The 17186-nt window shown below is 33.9% G+C and overlaps 1 protein-coding gene across 1 annotated transcript; it reads left to right on the forward strand.

The window, feature by feature from the left end:
* The first annotated feature begins 730 nt into the window (after positions 1–730).
* LOC132724433 (N-lysine methyltransferase KMT5A-B-like) lies at positions 731–16198 on the forward strand. The gene is made up of 5 exons (XM_060709292.1): positions 731–2573; positions 5658–5811; positions 7807–7923; positions 8308–8407; positions 15913–16198. The coding sequence occupies exons 1-5, from the start codon at positions 2477–2479 to the stop codon at positions 16069–16071; spliced, it is 627 nt and encodes a 208-aa protein (XP_060565275.1). The 5' UTR covers positions 731–2476; the 3' UTR covers positions 16072–16198.
* Positions 16199–17186: the final 988 nt, after the last annotated feature.

Consider the following 17186-nt stretch of genomic DNA (forward strand, 5'->3'; position numbering starts at 1 on the left):
CATTTTAAAATTTTTAAAATTACATATATTGGGACTTGGTGAGTTTCATGTGATTGGACAGAATTTGTACATTTTAAGAAAATGTCTTTAAAAGGGTACATTGAGATGTCAAACAAAGTGAAATGTAAATTTTGTTGCATACTGAGATGCAATTAGGAATTGTTTACCACTTCAAGGTAAAACGCATGGAACCTTTTGAACAAAGTGTAAAAGAAATTGTTAAGAAGTTACAATGTATTAAGACATGCCCTGGTGAACATACTTTGTTTAGACTTAAAATTAAGAAGTAAAGATCATGTGTAGAAAAATTTATCCTTTAGTTGAATGTAAATGTTATTGGAATGCCCTTGTGTTTAAAAAAAAGTGATTATTTAACAAATTTGAAAATGAGACAGGAATACAGGTCTGTTTATCCATAATTGTATTTCTAACTGATTTTGTGTTTCAAAACGCACCAGGTCTACATCCATTTTTAGCTCGACTATTCGTAGAATAATCAAGCTAATGCAGTAACCCAAATTGCCAGCGTTGCTGTCCCCGTATTTAAGTTTTTGCATGCAAGCTATTATCTCCATTACTACTGAAGGGAATGGATTGAAACTTCACACGCTTGTTCTCTGTGATTATCTTACATGATTGACACAAGTCCCATAATTCTGTTTTGCTATTTTGCATAAAAATGCCTCTTTTTTGACATAGAAATTCTTGGTTAAGTTTTTGCGTGCAAGCTGGTATCTCTATAACTACTGAAGGATTGAAACTTCATACATTTGCTCTCTGTGATTAACTTACATGATTGGCCCAAGTCCCATAACTCTTATTGCTTTTTTGCATAATTATGCCCCTTTTTTGACTTAAAAATTCTTGGTTAATTTTTTGCGAAAATTCTTGGTTAATTTTTTGCGTGCAAGCTCGATTCTTGGTTAAGTTTTTGCGTGCAAGCTTGTATCTTAATAACTACAGAAGGGAATGGATTGAAACTTCACACACTTGTTCTCTGTGATTATCTTACATGATTGGCCCAAGTTCTATAACTCTTATTTGCTTTTTTTGCATAATTATGTCCCTTTTCGACTTAGAAATTCTTGGTTAAGTTTTTGCTTGTAAGCTGGTATCAAGTCCTTGTACCTTTTTGAACAATTATATATATTCATATGGTTAGGATTATTATACTCAATGAAACACCCTTGTGACAAGTTTTTGAATAGTCAAGCATCAGCTCTTGTTTCAATTACACAAATAAACATAATTTAATGCCTATTATAATAACAAGCACTAAATTAGATAACTTCTTACTTAAAACCAATTGGAGGTACATGTAGAACATAACAAAGAACATTGTATGCTGGGTTTTTTTGTTTTTTTTTGCATGTATTTATGAGAAGAGTCTGTAGCAGGACAAATGAAAAATTAAAGCATAAGCTATGTCCAATAGAATGTGTGAAAATTGACAAAACAAAAGAATGATAGAATGGATTGATATCAACTGACACCAAAGTGGCATTTTTGTGTTATTTTTAAAGGCACACAATCGCAACTCAATTTGATTGCTTTTTTTCAGTGTAGACACAAATTCATTTGCTTTTCAATAAATGTTAGACTTTTCAATTATGTCTACCTCCTAAGAAAAATCTGAATCATAAAGTGAAAGACCAGACTTTTTCAGTCACCATTTTCTTCCTTGTTCATAATTATTACAAATTTAAAGGGTTTAAATGTTAAGAAACAGTACAGCTTTAACAATTTTTTCAAAGTCTGCCGATCTCCGCACTTTTTTTATAGGTGGATTGTCACCACCACGTCCCTGCGACAGATGTGACTTTCCGCTCATCACCTGATCAGGTGAAATTCATGCTGCATGGTATTTTCACAGCAGATCATTGTATAATAACTAATATTGCAGTGACATTTCAATCTCTTGGGTGACCATTAAACAATTAATTACATGCAGACTTATCTGTAAAAAATAACACACACTGTGTTTGCCCCCCTAAAATTTTTGAAGGCCGGAAATTTGGTGCCCTTTTTAAATGTTAAATAAAATATTTAAAAATAATTAAATGTTGGTTTTCGTTACCGAAATTCATTGCCGATTGTTAAAATTCCATATACAGATGAAATTACAGCTTTTATCAAAGTTATATTTAAGTGTTACTGATTTTTTTCTAACAAGACTACATGTTACATGTACGCGAACATTTATATGCGATATAGATCACATCGAATCTCCGTGATTTTCCACCGGGGATTGCAGGGATTTTCTTTACCCGTCTGGTGATTTGTCGCTGTGACTGACCATAGTAGTCCCCCACGATTTTCAGCTTGCCGTTAAAAGTACCTGTGGTGACAAAGATGAAAGTGCAAAAAACGTCTGAGCTGTACTGTACATGTTTAAAATTTTATATTGAATGACCTATAATCTTGATCAATAGTGTAATAGTCAACTACTACATGTATATATATTATACTTCCAGGAATGAGAAAAAGAAGTAAACCAGAGAACATTGCAATGGAATGGATCTTAAGACAGGATGATCCTCCGGGGTTTAGGATTGAAAAGTTTCCAGATAAAGGTATAAGTCAACCTGATAGATATAATTTGTTTATAGTTTCCAAAATTGAAAAAAAAGCCAGACAGAAGTTAAAATGTGTTTCTGTTTGCAGGAATATTTTTGTCAAAAAGTTTATGATGTTTTCACTTAGTATTACTACCCACTAATGCAGGCACAAACTCATCATTTAAGGTAGCAATATAGCAGACATTTCAATCATTTATCTTCTGTTCAGTCCTTAGGCTTACTACCCATAACCAAAATTTTGTATATCCGAAATTATGTGATCCAGTTTTTATTAGCTCACCAGAACTGAATTTCCGGGTGAGCTATTAGTATCAAAGGGGTATGCTCTGTTGTCCGTCGTCATGCGTCAACAATCATCTTCTCTGAAACTGCTGGACAGATTTACTTCAAATATGGTCTGTAGCATCCTTGTGACAGTCACACTTGAATTTGCTCATGTCATTCCAATTGGCCCCTTTTAGGGGTCAACAGAGCTAAAAATAGAAAAACCTGTAATCATCTACTATAGAACTAATGGATGGATGATCACCAAACTTTGTAGCATTCTAGGGTAGTCTTTTATCAAGTTTGCTCATATTAATTTGATTGACCTGTTTTAGGGGTCTCTAGGGCTAAAAATAGAAAAACCTTTAAACATCTTCTTCTACAGAACTAATGGATGGATGATCACCAAACTTTGTAGTATTCTAAGGTAGTCGTTTATCAAAATTACTCATATTAATTTGATTGGCCCCTTTTAGGGGTCTCTAGAGCTAAAAATAGAAAAAAAAACTCTAGACATCTTCTACAGAACAAATGGATGAATGATCAACAAACTTTGAAGCATTCTTGGGTAGTCTTTTATCAAGTTTGCTCATATTCAGTGTTTTTTCTCTACTTTGGGAATGGTGCCGTTACCAGACTGATAGGGAAAAAATGTGTTATTTGTCTTAAATTGGGAATTTTATTATGCATTTTTTCAGCTACTAATAAGATAAGTCATCATGAATAAAGACAGCTTAGAGCTTCCACTGTCCAGGTAAAACTATTTAGTGGTGATTTATATGAATATCATATGTTGGATTTAAATGATTTCATAGAAATCTCTTGGCCTTGCAACTATTTTGAACAGCCAATTTGGTAATTTAAACATTGGAAATTGGGAATTTTAGTGTCCTTTTTTCAATTGGGAACAGTGCTTTTTAGGGTAGTAGTTATATAAAGAAAAAAAAATATTGATATCAATTAGATTGGCCCCTTTTAGGGTCAGCTACAGCTAAAAATAGAAATTCCTTTAAACGTCTGCTTCTACAGAAGTTATTGATGGCTGATCACCAAACTTTGTCTGTAGCATTCTTAGGTAGTCTTTTATCAAGTTTGCTCATTTAAATTTGATTGGCCCTTTTTAAAGGTGGAATTTCTTATTTGGTGAGGTAAATAAATATCAGTTACATGTTTAAAAATCAATTGAATGTAATTTTTGGATTCAAAGTAACAATAGATGTACGGAAAATTCCTAAACACTATTTGGTAAAAGAGATGTGTTAACAGGGTTTTCTATCCTTTGCGACGCGCCTAGGTTGGACTTTATTTGAATTTATTTTGAAGCAATACCCTTTCTGAAACAGTGTGAATTAATTCATATGGTTCAAATTACTGTAATATAAAAAATGTAAACAAGTAAAACTGAGCTTCAGGTAAAATAGATAGTGAAACTAACCCTTTTGTAAATTTTAATATTAAAGGGAGGTAATTACAAAATTTCATAAAAACATGAAAGTCTGCCTTTAAGAGCTGCTAAAGCTAAAAATAGAATTACCTCCTACAGAACTAATGGATGGGTGATCACCAAATTTTGTTTGTGGCATTCTTAGGCAGTCTTTAATCAAGTTTGCTCATGTTAATTTGATTGGCCCATTTTTAGGTGCTGCTAAAGCTAAAAATAGAAATACCGTTGAAGATCATCTACTGAAATGATAGATGATCTCCAAACTTTGTCCGTAGCATTATTAGGGTTTGTTCATATTAATTTTATTGGCTCTATTTAAGCTAAAACTTAAATGCCCCAGGTCATGGCATTTCTTCAAATTATTGTTTAAAGATATTCTATGCTCAAATTTGATATTAGAAAATATTGACAATGGATAACCTCCAACAGTGAAAAGCAGTTGTTTCTGGTGAGTGACTCAGGGCCATCATAGCCCTCTTGTATTTAATACCTGTCCTGTGTAGAATATAAGTAAGAGTCCTAAATACTGTTGTATTGCTACTAACATTTACTTACTTAAACCGCTTGATTGTGGGGACATTTCAGGTCCCCAGAACATTCTCTCTCATTTTGCTTTGTTAGGACATTACATTGTGAGGAGTTGGGTCCTTAGAACATTTTCTCTTCTTTTCTCTCTCTTTTACTTTTCAATAATCTTTACCACTTTAAAGCTACATGCCTCCAGATGATTCATAATATTCTAACAATAAAAAAATGTACTTAAATTTTAGGAAATATAAAACTATTCAAGATTCAAGAAAATTTTACATGTTCTGTGCGATAATTGACTGATTTTCCAGTATTAACAATTATTTTTCTACTGTGTTACTAACACAGTATTTCTACTGTGTTACTAACACAGTAAGGGCTATTTATGCATATTTAGACCACTTTTTGGTAATTTACGTGGGTTGTATGTGGCATTGAAAATGTGTAAATTGCTTCTGTTTGGTTACTTCACAATATCAAACATTCAGATACATTTTCAAATTTTTCATTAAAATTACCATGAATCTGGAGGCGTGCTGCTTTAAATTAAAAAACCTGTGTACTGTTAATCACTTACAAAATTTTCATAATGCTTTTTGGATGATAAATTTATGTGCTAGATCACAATATCCGTAAAGGTAATTTAAGTTATAAATCTACACAATGAAAACAGCCTACAATTGTGCACACCTTTGCCGTATTTAGCACACATTTTAAATGTCAACAAAATACTTGAAAATATTTATAAATTAAAATTGAAAAAAAGCTATAGAATTGTCTTCAAAATGACAGAACTTTTGGTGATAAGATTTTAACTTTTTTTTTTCTGATGTTGATTATAGGAAGAGGAGTTGTGACTACAACAAGAAGACAACAAGGGGAATTCCTATTAGTATACAGAGGGGAAACTATATCTGAAGAAGAGGGGGAGAGGCGGGAAAAAGACGGTGGATCAGGATACAGGTTCTTCTTTAAGTTCAAGGGAAAAACTATTTGGTAAGAAGTTCTTTTATTTTGTTGTTACCTACCAGTAAAGTTTAATTTTAGCTGTAACATGTGCACTACGACTTGTGTTTAGCAGGCAGAAGACAAAGTAAAAGCCACAAGTACTTAAAATATGACCACTGAGCCAATATGCCATGATACTACACATATTTTTGTAATGGCCATTTCATGAAAGCCACTACGGGAAATTCTCAGCTTAGCTGAAGGGATGCAGTCTCCCCAATTTCAGTTTCTGCCACATGTCATGTCATTAAATTCAAAAGATCAAAAAGATATTTATTGCATTATATCAAAATATTTATTGAATGTGACGAAAAACAATAAATCAAACAATTATAGTAGATATCAAGGCAAGCTAAGTGTAACTTTCACACCTTAGCAGTTCATGCGTTTCGTCCATTAATCCAGCAAAATTACTCTTATCAGTTTGGTGTATGTTTACACCTGTATGATGTGCAATTACTTGTTATTTTGAATGTAGGTGTGAGAATTTGCAAAATCTGTTTGGATCCGACAGGTTAATTTTAGAGTAAAATAAGGACAAAATAATTGTACAGAATTCGGAATGGACAGGTTCCGGATCTGAAAGGTTTTCTTACTATTGAAAATAGAACAAATAAAATCGGGACGGGAAACTTCATTAGGATAAGAAAGGGTTCCGGATTAAAAGGGTTCGGATTAGCAAGGCTCCACTATACAATCAATTACTAGTAACACTAAAGAATTTTATAGATAACAATAAATCATGTTGAGCTAAATAATCTACATAATTTCAAAAAAGTTAATAAAGAACAATTCAGTAAATGAAAGAATTGTTGTTAAATGGAGTTTACCATAAATCAACTGAAACTTTCTAGAAAAAGCAATAATAATATATATTTGTTTTCTGAATTTAAAATTCAATTTTTGTCTGAACAGCAATGTAAACTGTATTATCAGTGTATTGCAATATTCATTCCTAATAACTCTAAGAAAAATCAGCTGGAAATGAAGAACTTTTAAGACTGTATTGAAACTGGTTCTTGAACAATTTCTAACTTTTAAATATCTGTGTAGATTTTGCTTATATTTCTCATAGTAAAATCTGTGTCAAAATATTTTCATAGTGCAATTATTCCTGCCTCCACCCTGACTTACCAAAATGAAGACGATGTCAGGGTATAAAAAAACTTGAATTCCCATGCAAGATTTATTGAAAATTCAGGGTCCATGTCTATTTTACCCTGATTTTTTCCAATTCATAAAATCCGTGCTGAATTTATCGTACAGGCTGGTAACAGTGATGTTTAAAAAATTAACTTTAGAGTGTCTTTCAGTCTGTTTGTTGATAAATCTTTCCTTAGATCACTTTTAAAGACTTTTGACAACAAATTTACTTAAAATAGAGAAAAGTTGAAACATTTAATAAGTTATACTGATTAATCCTGAGAAAATTGGACCTTTTGATTATCTGTCGTAGAAACATAATTTCCTTACTAGGCAGGGAAATTAACACATTACTATGATACAGAAAAACTTAGAACTCAAAAGATTTAAGTTCATTCATTTCATTCATTCATTCAGTGGCATAATGGAATGGCCAATGGCCCTTCAGAATTTTGCTAGGGGTTCTAACAAGTTGGGGACTTATGGATTGCTTGCAATACTATGATAATTGCTTGTTGTTTAATTTTTATTTCTGGTTGCCAGATTTGGCTACTTGCGGCAAAAACATGTTGCCCAAACCCAGTTTTTGGTTGCCACAAGCATTCTGGGGATCATTTATGATGAGCCATGTTATGTTATATATTAATATATTATATATTTTAATACATTGACTTAAATAATATAAACAAATAGACTGCTTTAGACTGTGCTTTGAATAGATTATTGATTGTTATAACATTTAAACATGCAGCAAACCACTTGCATTAATTTTCATTTGTTAAAAATTTTGTTTATAATACATAACATAGATAAGTGTATGTAGTTTCTGTATTCATGTAGTATTGACGCCACAGCAGAAACATCCATGCTTGGGCGTTTAGTGAATCATGGTTCAAAAAGAGAAAGAAATTGTAAAATGAAGGAAGTCAATGGCCATTTGTGCTTGTTTGCTATAAGGTAAATCAATTTCAAAATTTATTGACTGACTTTATTTCTTGACATTTTACATAATGTAGTTGTCTTAAAGTAAAGTGTTCTTTTTTAATGGTTATGTGCAGTTAAATCATTTTCAGAATGGTAAGTATGATTCCAATAGCACTTTTTAGATAAATGTAATGAAATGAGGTTATGATTTTAAAACTGATGGTCACAGTCTGTGTTACAAAAAAAGGGTAGTGGATAATGAATGGATCATGGGTATAAGTCTTAATCATGTAACTAGTAACACAGAATGGGCTTGATAGATAAGCATCAAACACCCATCACAGTCCAGTTGTGTTATATATATGTCTAAACTATAGTATACTTTACTGGTACATGTATTATCTTTTGTTATTTTAGTGACATATTGGAAGAGGAAGAGCTATTATATGATTACGGACTGACAGAATTACCTTGGGAAAAACAAAAAATGAATGTCAAAGTCCAAGAAAAACTTAAGGTATGAATCTGTAAAAAGTGAAAGTCCAAGGTTACAGTGGATCAGTTGTATTTCACCAAATGATGTATTCCAGAATATTTAACTTTTGATTTATGAATTGTTTGATGAATATATTTATGCAAAGTTTGCCTTTAAAGCCATATCCTTTAAGACAAAGATCAAGGTCAAAGTGGTTTGTTTAAACATTAAGTGGTATAATTAATGTCCTTAAAATAACTGTTATACCTCTAAAGCAGGAAGGCATTTAAGTTTGGACTACCCGTCTGTCATTTAATGAAATATTTATTAGCATTTGCTATTGATTTCAAATGGAAATTATTTTGTTCTTACATTTAAAAAGTCATGGAAAAGCATGATCATTTGTCACATAAATGACATATTTGTTATTTTCAACTACATGAGAAAATTTATTCTGTGATCTATGTAGCACTGTAATAAATTTTTCATTGTAGAGGAATTCTTCGAAAGGTATGCAGTTGAATTTAAAGTTGTTTTGTTCAAACGTTATATTGTTGTGGCAAAGATCAGAATATCTAGTTTAAAAGTAATTGTTTATGATAGTAACAAAGCTCTGTAGAGTTTCTGCTATACAGTTACATGAGAGCTAGATATTCCTGTCTGTAATTACAGCCAGTGTTTGATTTTCTTGCATATCACATGTAAATCATATTTTGTAAAAAAAATAATGAAAACTGATATTGTTATTTAGCACTTTTTTCTTATAGTAGGGTATGAATTACAACTTCATTCTTACAGCAAAATGACTTCCATTAAAGTCAACAATTAATTCATAAATGTATGTGACAATGACGTTATTTATAGCATGATACTCTTCTTACATTGGGGACGTCTTATAGGCAAGGATATATAAAATAACCACAATGACTATTGTTTTTTTCTTAGTAATTTGGCTTTGAAAAATCTTATTTTTCTCTAAACAAAACTTATTTTATGAAAAGCACATTCTGAAATGGTGCATTTGGATATTTGATGATTTATAGTTTTACTTCATTGTTTGTTTGAAAGAAAAAAAAGAGGTATTGTGAAAGTCATGTTGGCGTTGCCATCTGCAAACTATTTTGATCATATTTTTTTAAGTTTGATCGTTCATGGTGTTTTGTCTTCATACTTGGCCACAACAACCCTTGGGACGAGACCAGTTCAAGTAGACCAGACTAACCTTGACCTTTATTCATAAATAACCCTGACCTTAAAAGTCAAATGTCTAAATTTTGCTTGCTTGCTATTAATGGCTATAACTTTGTTATTTTGAATGGATTGTCATCAAATTTATGCGTAATAATTTGTTAGGAAAGACTTTCAAGTTAACTAGACAAACATTGACCTTGACCCATAAATAAACTTGTCCTTGAAGCTCAAATTATTGATATTTTTTTTTTTGCTGTAGCTGGCTATAATTTTGTTATTATTATTTTTGAATGGATTGATCTCATTTTATAAGACAGCATTCTTTAGGATAAGACCTTCAAGTAAGATCTTGGCACTTCATGACCTTGAAGGTTAAATTATTGAATTTTCACTGATTTTTGCTATAATTGACTGTAACTTAGTAATTAATTTATTAATTAATGGATTATCTTCATACTTTTTTGACAAAACAACATTTTGGACAATACCTTCTAGAATGTTGACTGCGTTTTACCTTATTGAATTTGGTTAAATTGTCTTAACTTTTTGCCGGGTTGCACAGGTGCAAACCCGGGTTATATTATGGTGAAAGTTGGGCGGTGGGCGGGCAGGCAGGCAGGCGGGAGAAAAACTTTCGTAACATTTTTCTAAGCAACTACTTATCACAGCCTCTTGATATTTGGCATACAGCATTAACATGTGGTCCCATAGCGTTGGATTTGATTTCAGGTCTGTCACTCATCCACTTCCGGTTTGCAGACCTAGTTAAATTTTCAACATTAATGGTCAATGCTCACAAATTTTAGTAACATTTTTCTCAGCAACTACTTATCACAGCCTCTTGATATTTGGCATATAGCATTAACATGTGGTCCCATAGCATGGGATTTGATTTCAGGTCTGTCGCACATCTACTAACTGTTTGCCAACCTAGTTAAATTTTGAACATTAATGGTCAATGCTAGTAACATTTTTTCTCAGCAACTACTTATCACAGCCTCTTGATATTTGGCATACAGCATTAACATGTGGTCCCATAGCATGGGATTTGATTTCAGGTCTGTCGCTCATCCACTTCCTGTTTGCCGACCTAGTTAAATTTTCAGCATTTATAATGGTCAATGCTAGTAACATTTTTTCTCAGCAACTACTTATCACAGCCTCTTGATATTTGGCATACAGCATTAACATGTGGTCTCATAGCGTGGGATTTGATTTCAGGTCTGTCGCTCCTCCTTGTTCTTTTTTTGCCGACTTAGTGTACCCAGACTATTCACTAAAATATGTCGTTAAATAGTTAAACATTTTAAATGCAACCCGGCCATTTCTGTCTTTGATCCACAGGGCCCTCGATCAACCAAATCTGCGGCGGATAATCGGCCGCAGTCCCCCACCAAAATAGTATGTTTTTTCCCCCTAACAGAGGTAAAAATTCCCCCTCTAATCATATAAAGTGTTAAAGAAAAAATGAAATCTAATGTTGTTTTTGAAAATTAAAATCCATGATCTATTTGATGGCTATTTTGTAGCGGAATATCGTACAGTACATGTCTGCACGTTCCCGTTTGTTTTTCCCCCCAAAATCTACTGTCACATATTCGCCTTTCAACCTGTAAAAATGCTAAAATTTCAACAGATAAGTATGCAAAAAAATCACAATTCCCATCAACATTTTGATTTCAAATTGTTTATTCATAAAATCATTTTTTTTTGTCTTCAAAATTTTACATCAACCACGGTAAATTTTGCCGTAAATTACAAACTTCTAAGTTTTGTTTTCATGATACTTTATGAAATAACTGATGGAAAACGATCTTATAATAAACAATCAATTTAATTTTATATAATTTTCATCAGCAACAACTAGAATTGTGTTACCTATTTGGGATTTAAAAAAAAAAATATGCAAGTAAATAAAAAACAGCTTATATTTAATTAAGTTTATTTGCTATTTGATCATAAAAGAAAAGAGGAAAATTCCCCCATACACTAAAATTCCCCCTGCTGAGGGTAGCGACCCACTTCCCCCAAATTGGATTGAGGGCCCTGACCCATTTTCTTATTTTTGCATGGATTTGATTTAAACTTGGACACAGCAAGACTTGCAACCAAACAAACATTTTGTAAAATTTAGATGTGACCTTGACCTTAAATTAATCTTTGACTGTCAAGGTCAAGTTCATGTTTCTGGCTTATATAATAACCTTGTTATTTATAAATGCAGTAACTTCATATTTGGACACATTTTTGAATATTTTTATATGACCTTGACCTTTAAATGATATTGACCATCAAATAGTTGATTTTTTATTATATTTTCTTAACTTTGTCATTTATTTATGAAAAGGAATCCAGTGTCTATTCTAGGATTCGAAAAATTGGAGGGGGGGGGATTTTTTTAAAAAAGTGAGAATTTATTACATTTGTTGAACTTTTTCCTTCTTTCCCTATGTAAAATTTATGTCTAATTTTCAATCTTTTTTGCCTAAGTTTCACATTTTCTGTCTTGTGTCCTGGATAAAATCTCACAAGATTCATTTCATCAAATGTTCCCACTTATTTAAGAGCATTGTGTATTCTCAGATGTGTCAAGTCCTCACAAGGTTTTTTTTTATTCTTCAATGTCCCAACAGTCACCATCAGTTGGATTCTCTTTTATTTTCTACATCTGAACTTGAATCAAGCATATTAAGTGCAGTAGGATATTTTTTTTCCTGCATTTTACAGTTACACACTTCAGTTCAATTAAAAATTCTTTTAAGGTATATGCTTCAAACTTCAAATATGTTTATCTATCATCAGCTACATGATGTGTGACAGGATTCACAACCCTATCACTCATTTTTGCAGATTTATCCCCCTTATAAATTGTTATTTTTAAGTGTGATCCTAGTTATAATAAATGATTTATAGTTTAGACTTAGGTTATTGTTCTTTGTCATTACTCACATCATGCACAACAATATTCATAACTCTAGTATCCTAATTGCTAAAAAAACTTCATATACAGTTATATGATTGATTTCAGATTTCAAATCATTGTATTAAAAACGTCTGACAGCTGTGGTGCAAAAATATTTGCTTTCGTGTCATTCATACAGAAATATATTTTCACCACAATTGACTTTTTTCATAGTTTTGTCTCCCTTTACTGCGTCCAGTATTTAATTAGTCGAGCGTTGCTGTCTCCTCTGACAGCTCTTGTTTAGATATTGGGTATCTAATGCCAACACTTTTCAAACATATTTTCCAAAATGAAAACGGAATAATTCAAAAATTAATTCCCCAAGTATCTAAGGAATAATGCTGAAATTCATTGTTACCTTGCACATCTGCTAAAGGGTGTTCATACCACCCAATTTAGATTTTTTAAAAGATAAAATGCCAAATAAATTTTGTCTGTTTCTTTATAAAATTATGATTATAAAATGTTAAACTTTAATAATTATTCAGGCTCTTTACACTATTTTTTACCTATTAAACCCTGGCTTACTTGGAATGACAGAACAAGATTTAGCCTAGTCCGTTTCTACGTTAAAGCAACGACAATAAAATTAAAATTTGATAGACTTTGAATTTTATAGTTGCTAGTCATTAGTTGTTATTTATAGTTATCTGATAAAATTAAAACAAATTGTTCATTTTTCATAGTTTATTTATCCTTTTTGTTCTATCGCATGGTTTCTTTACAATATGCATACGTGTATATATAACTGCTTAGTCAGTGTCCTTAAGAAACATTAAAAAAGACTTTAAAGCTAAAATATTCCCTTGCAATCAATATATCACTGTATGGCCAATAATTCTTTACCAATATAGTGATACCAAATTCCATGTCGATGGGACCTCTGTTTCAGTTTAGTCAGCAATAAAGCGGTTATACTCTGCATTTTGCAAGTTTTTAGCTCACCTGAGCTATTAGGATCACTCTTCGTCCGTCTTCTGTCGTCCGTCGTCCGTTCACAATTTTAAAATGACATCTCCTCTGAAACCATAAGGCAGATCATAATGAAACTTCACAGGGATGTTCCTTGTGTGAAGCCTTAACAAAGTTGTTCAAAGAATTCCATTCCATGCAGAACTCTGGTTTCCATGGCAACCAAAAGAAAAAACTTTAAATATTTTCTTCTAAAAAACCAAAAGAGCTAGAGCTTAGATATTTGGCATGAAAATCTTCTAGTGAGAGTCTACCAAGCTTGTTCAAATTAAAGCACTTGGGTCAAAATTGGCCCTGCCCCGGGGGTCATTCATTTTCCTTATATGTTTATAACAAAAACTTAAAACATCCTTTTTGGAAAAAAAAACAAATTGCTAGAGTTTAGATACTAAGCATGAAACATCTTCTAGTGAGTGTCTACCAAGTTTGTTCAAATAAAAGCCCTGGGGTCAAAATTAACCCCGCCCCGGGGGTCATTCATTTTCCTTATATGTGTATGACAAAAACTTACAAAATCTTCTTTGAAAAAAATCTCAAATAGCTAGAGTTTAGATATTAAGCACGAATCATCTTCTAGTGAGTGTCTACAAAGTTTGTTCAAATAAAAGCCCTTGGGTCAAAATTGGCCCCGTCCCAAGGGACATTGATTTTCCTTATATATGTTTAGCAAAAACTTAAAAATCTTATTTGAAAAAACCTGAATAGCTAGAGTTCAGATATTAAGCATGAAACATTGTCTAGTAAGTGTCTACAAAGATTGTTCAAATGAAAGCCCTGGGGTCAAAACTGGCCCTGCCCCAGCTTTGTCAATGTTTTTATCTATATTGTGTAAAGAAAAAAATCTTCTTTTAAAAAACCCAACAAGCTAGACCTTAGATGTTAAGCATGAAACATCTTCTAATGGGTGTCTACCAAGTTTGTTCAGATAAAAGCCCTGGGGTTTAAACTGGCCCCGCTCCGGGGGCCTATATACAGGTGAGCGACTTTAGGGCCATCATTGCCCTCTTGTCCTTAACTTGGTCTGAATTTGTACTTTACCAAAGAATCTCATATACATGCATTTTTGAAAATAGGTAAAGACATTGGGGTTAAGAGACAGGGTGCTGAGACAGCTGCAGAAATGGAGGACATAGGGATAAAGCCCCAGGATTAAGCCAAAAGGGTGCTGAGACAGCTGCAGAAATGGAGAACTTAGGGGTTAAGCAACAGGATGCTGAGACAGCTACAGAAATGGAGGACATAGGGGTTAAGCGACAGGGTGCTGAGACAGCTGCAGAAATGGAGGACATAGGGATAAAGCCCCAGGATTAAGCCAAAAGGGTGCTGAGACAGCTGCAGAAATGGAGAACTTAGGGGTTAAGCAACAGGATGCTGAGACAGCTACAGAAATGGAGGACATAGGGGTTAAGCGACAGGGTGCTGAGACAGCTACAGAAATGGAGGACATAGGGGTTAAGCGACAGGGTGCTGAGACAGCTAAAGAAATGGAGGACATAGGGGTTAAGCGACAGGGTGCTGAGACAGCTAAAGAAATGGCTGACGTAGGGGTTAAGCCCCAGGGTGTGAGACAGCTACAGAAATTGAGGACATAGGGGTTAAGCAACAGGATGCTGAGACAGCTGCAGAAATGGAGAACTTAGGGGTTAAGCAACAGGATGCTGAGACAGCTACAGAAATGGAGGACATAGGGGTTAAGCAACAGGATGCTGAGACAGCTACAGAAATGGAGGACATAGGGGTTAAGCGACAGGGTGCTGAGACAGCTAAAGAAATGGCTGACGTAGGGGTTAAGCCCCAGGGTGTGAGACAGCTACAGAAATTGAGGACATAGGGGTTAAGCGACAGGGTGCTGAGACAGCTGCAGAAATGGAGAACTTAGGGGTTAAGCAACAGGATGCTGAGACAGCTACAGAAATGGAGGACATAGGGGTTAAGCAACAGGATGCTGAGACAGCTACAGAAATTGAGGACATAGGGGTTAAGCGACAGGGTGCTGAGACAGCTACAGAAATGGAGAACTTAGGGGTTAAGCAACAGGATGCTGAGACAGCTGCAGAAATGGAGAACTTAGGGGTTAAGCAACAGGATGCTGAGACAGCTACAGAAATGGAGGACATAGGGGTTAAGCAACAGGATGCTGAGACAGCTACAGAAATGGAGGACATAGGGGTTAAGCGACAGGGTGCTGAGACAGCTAAAGAAATGGCTGACGTAGGGGTTAAGCCCCAGGGTGTGAGACAGCTACAGAAATTGAGGACATAGGGGTTAAGCGACAGGGTGCTGAGACAGCTGCAGAAATGGAGGTCATTGAGGTTAAGCAACAGAGTGCTGAGACAGCTGCAGAAATTGGGGACTTTGAGGTGAAGCAACAGGGTTTTTTCTAAGAGATAAATTTTGGCATTTTATGTATTTCCTAAAGGGTGAAAGCAACTATAAAAGAGGCAGTGATTGCATCAGAAGGACTGTAAATTCTTGCCACCTTCAGTGTCCAGAACGAATTACAAGCACTAAACTTAGAAAATATTTGGCAACAGTTTCTCAGGTAAGGTATAATTTAAGACATTGTGTAGATCTCTGAAATTGTTTCTTTGAGGTGACATTGTTTTGCAGAATCTTATGTCGAGATCATTGATCAGGCCTCGATGAATTTTTTTACCAGGCGAGTGACCGTTCAAATTAACTCGCCCTTCTTATGTGACAAGGTTCATAACTCTTGTACCAGTATCTTGTGAATCATCTCCCCATTAACTTGGATTTTTTACTTGAAAAATGTTATTTTTTACCATAACTTCTTTAGTTTTAAAGTTATCTACCTCGAATTTCAAATACATATTACTTATCATCAATCATCGCATCCAAGGACCAGGTCCCTAGGTCAAAGGTCAAGGTCACACTATCATTTTGAAGTTTTACATCATACACATTCTTGTCCGGACTGTAACTTTGTCATACATTGAGGGATTTTGAAATAACTTGGCACAAATGTCTACCACATCAAGATGATGTGTCGCGTCCACAAACCAGGTCCCTAGGTCAAAGGTCACACTATCATTTGTAAAATCCAACAAGACAATATGTAAAATATGTTTCTGTTGTTTAAAGTATCGCAGATCTAAATGTGTAATACACACGAATTGACCTTTGACAGGTGCATAAGCTTTTCAAAAGAATCTGCCACCCTTTGATGTATTTACTCTATCACCATCAAAGAGCCGTTGACATTCACACTTTTTAGCTCGACTATTCGATAAGAATATGTAGAGCTATTGTAGTCTCCCGAGCGTCGGCGTCGGCGTCTGCGTCGGCGTAACCACTTATGTTAAAGTTTTTGTAATAGTTCAAATATTTTCAAAGTCCATTGACATATGGCTTTGAAACTGTGCACACTTGTTCACCATCATTGCCCCAACCTGTATACAGGAGGAGGTAACTGTATCAATCATTTTGACAGAACTATGCCCCTTTTTTGACTTAGAATTTACAATAAAGTTTTTGTAATAGTTCAAATATTTTAAAAGTCCATTGACATATGGCTTTGAAACTTTGCACACTTGTTCACCATGATTACCCCAACCTGTAAACAGGATCAAGCATTTTTTTTTACTATCAAGCACTAAGAATAGTCGAGCGTTGCTGTCCTACCGACAGCTCTTGTTGATTAAAGTTCTGTCTTCATTATTTTGTTAAGAAAGT

The sequence above is a fragment of the Ruditapes philippinarum genome, unplaced genomic scaffold (genome assembly GCF_026571515.1).
Source record: "Ruditapes philippinarum isolate M1 unplaced genomic scaffold, ASM2657151v2 ctg14672_1_1_1_1, whole genome shotgun sequence".
In the NCBI taxonomy this organism is placed as follows: Eukaryota; Metazoa; Mollusca; class Bivalvia; order Venerida; family Veneridae; genus Ruditapes; species Ruditapes philippinarum.

What these genes read in the sequence shown, in the direction of transcription:
- LOC132724433 (XM_060709292.1), top strand. Translation starts at nt 2,477, where the DNA reads ATGAGAAAAAGAAGTAAACCAGAGAACATTGCAATGGAATGGATCTTA. An exon ending in TTGTGCTTGTTTGCTATAAG is followed by an intron (nt 7,924 to 8,307) that starts GTAAATCAATTT and finishes TTGTTATTTTAG; the next exon opens with TGACATATTGGAAGAGGAAG. An exon ending in AAGTCCAAGAAAAACTTAAG is followed by an intron (nt 8,408 to 15,912) that starts GTATGAATCTGT and finishes TATTTCCTAAAG; the next exon opens with GGTGAAAGCAACTATAAAAG.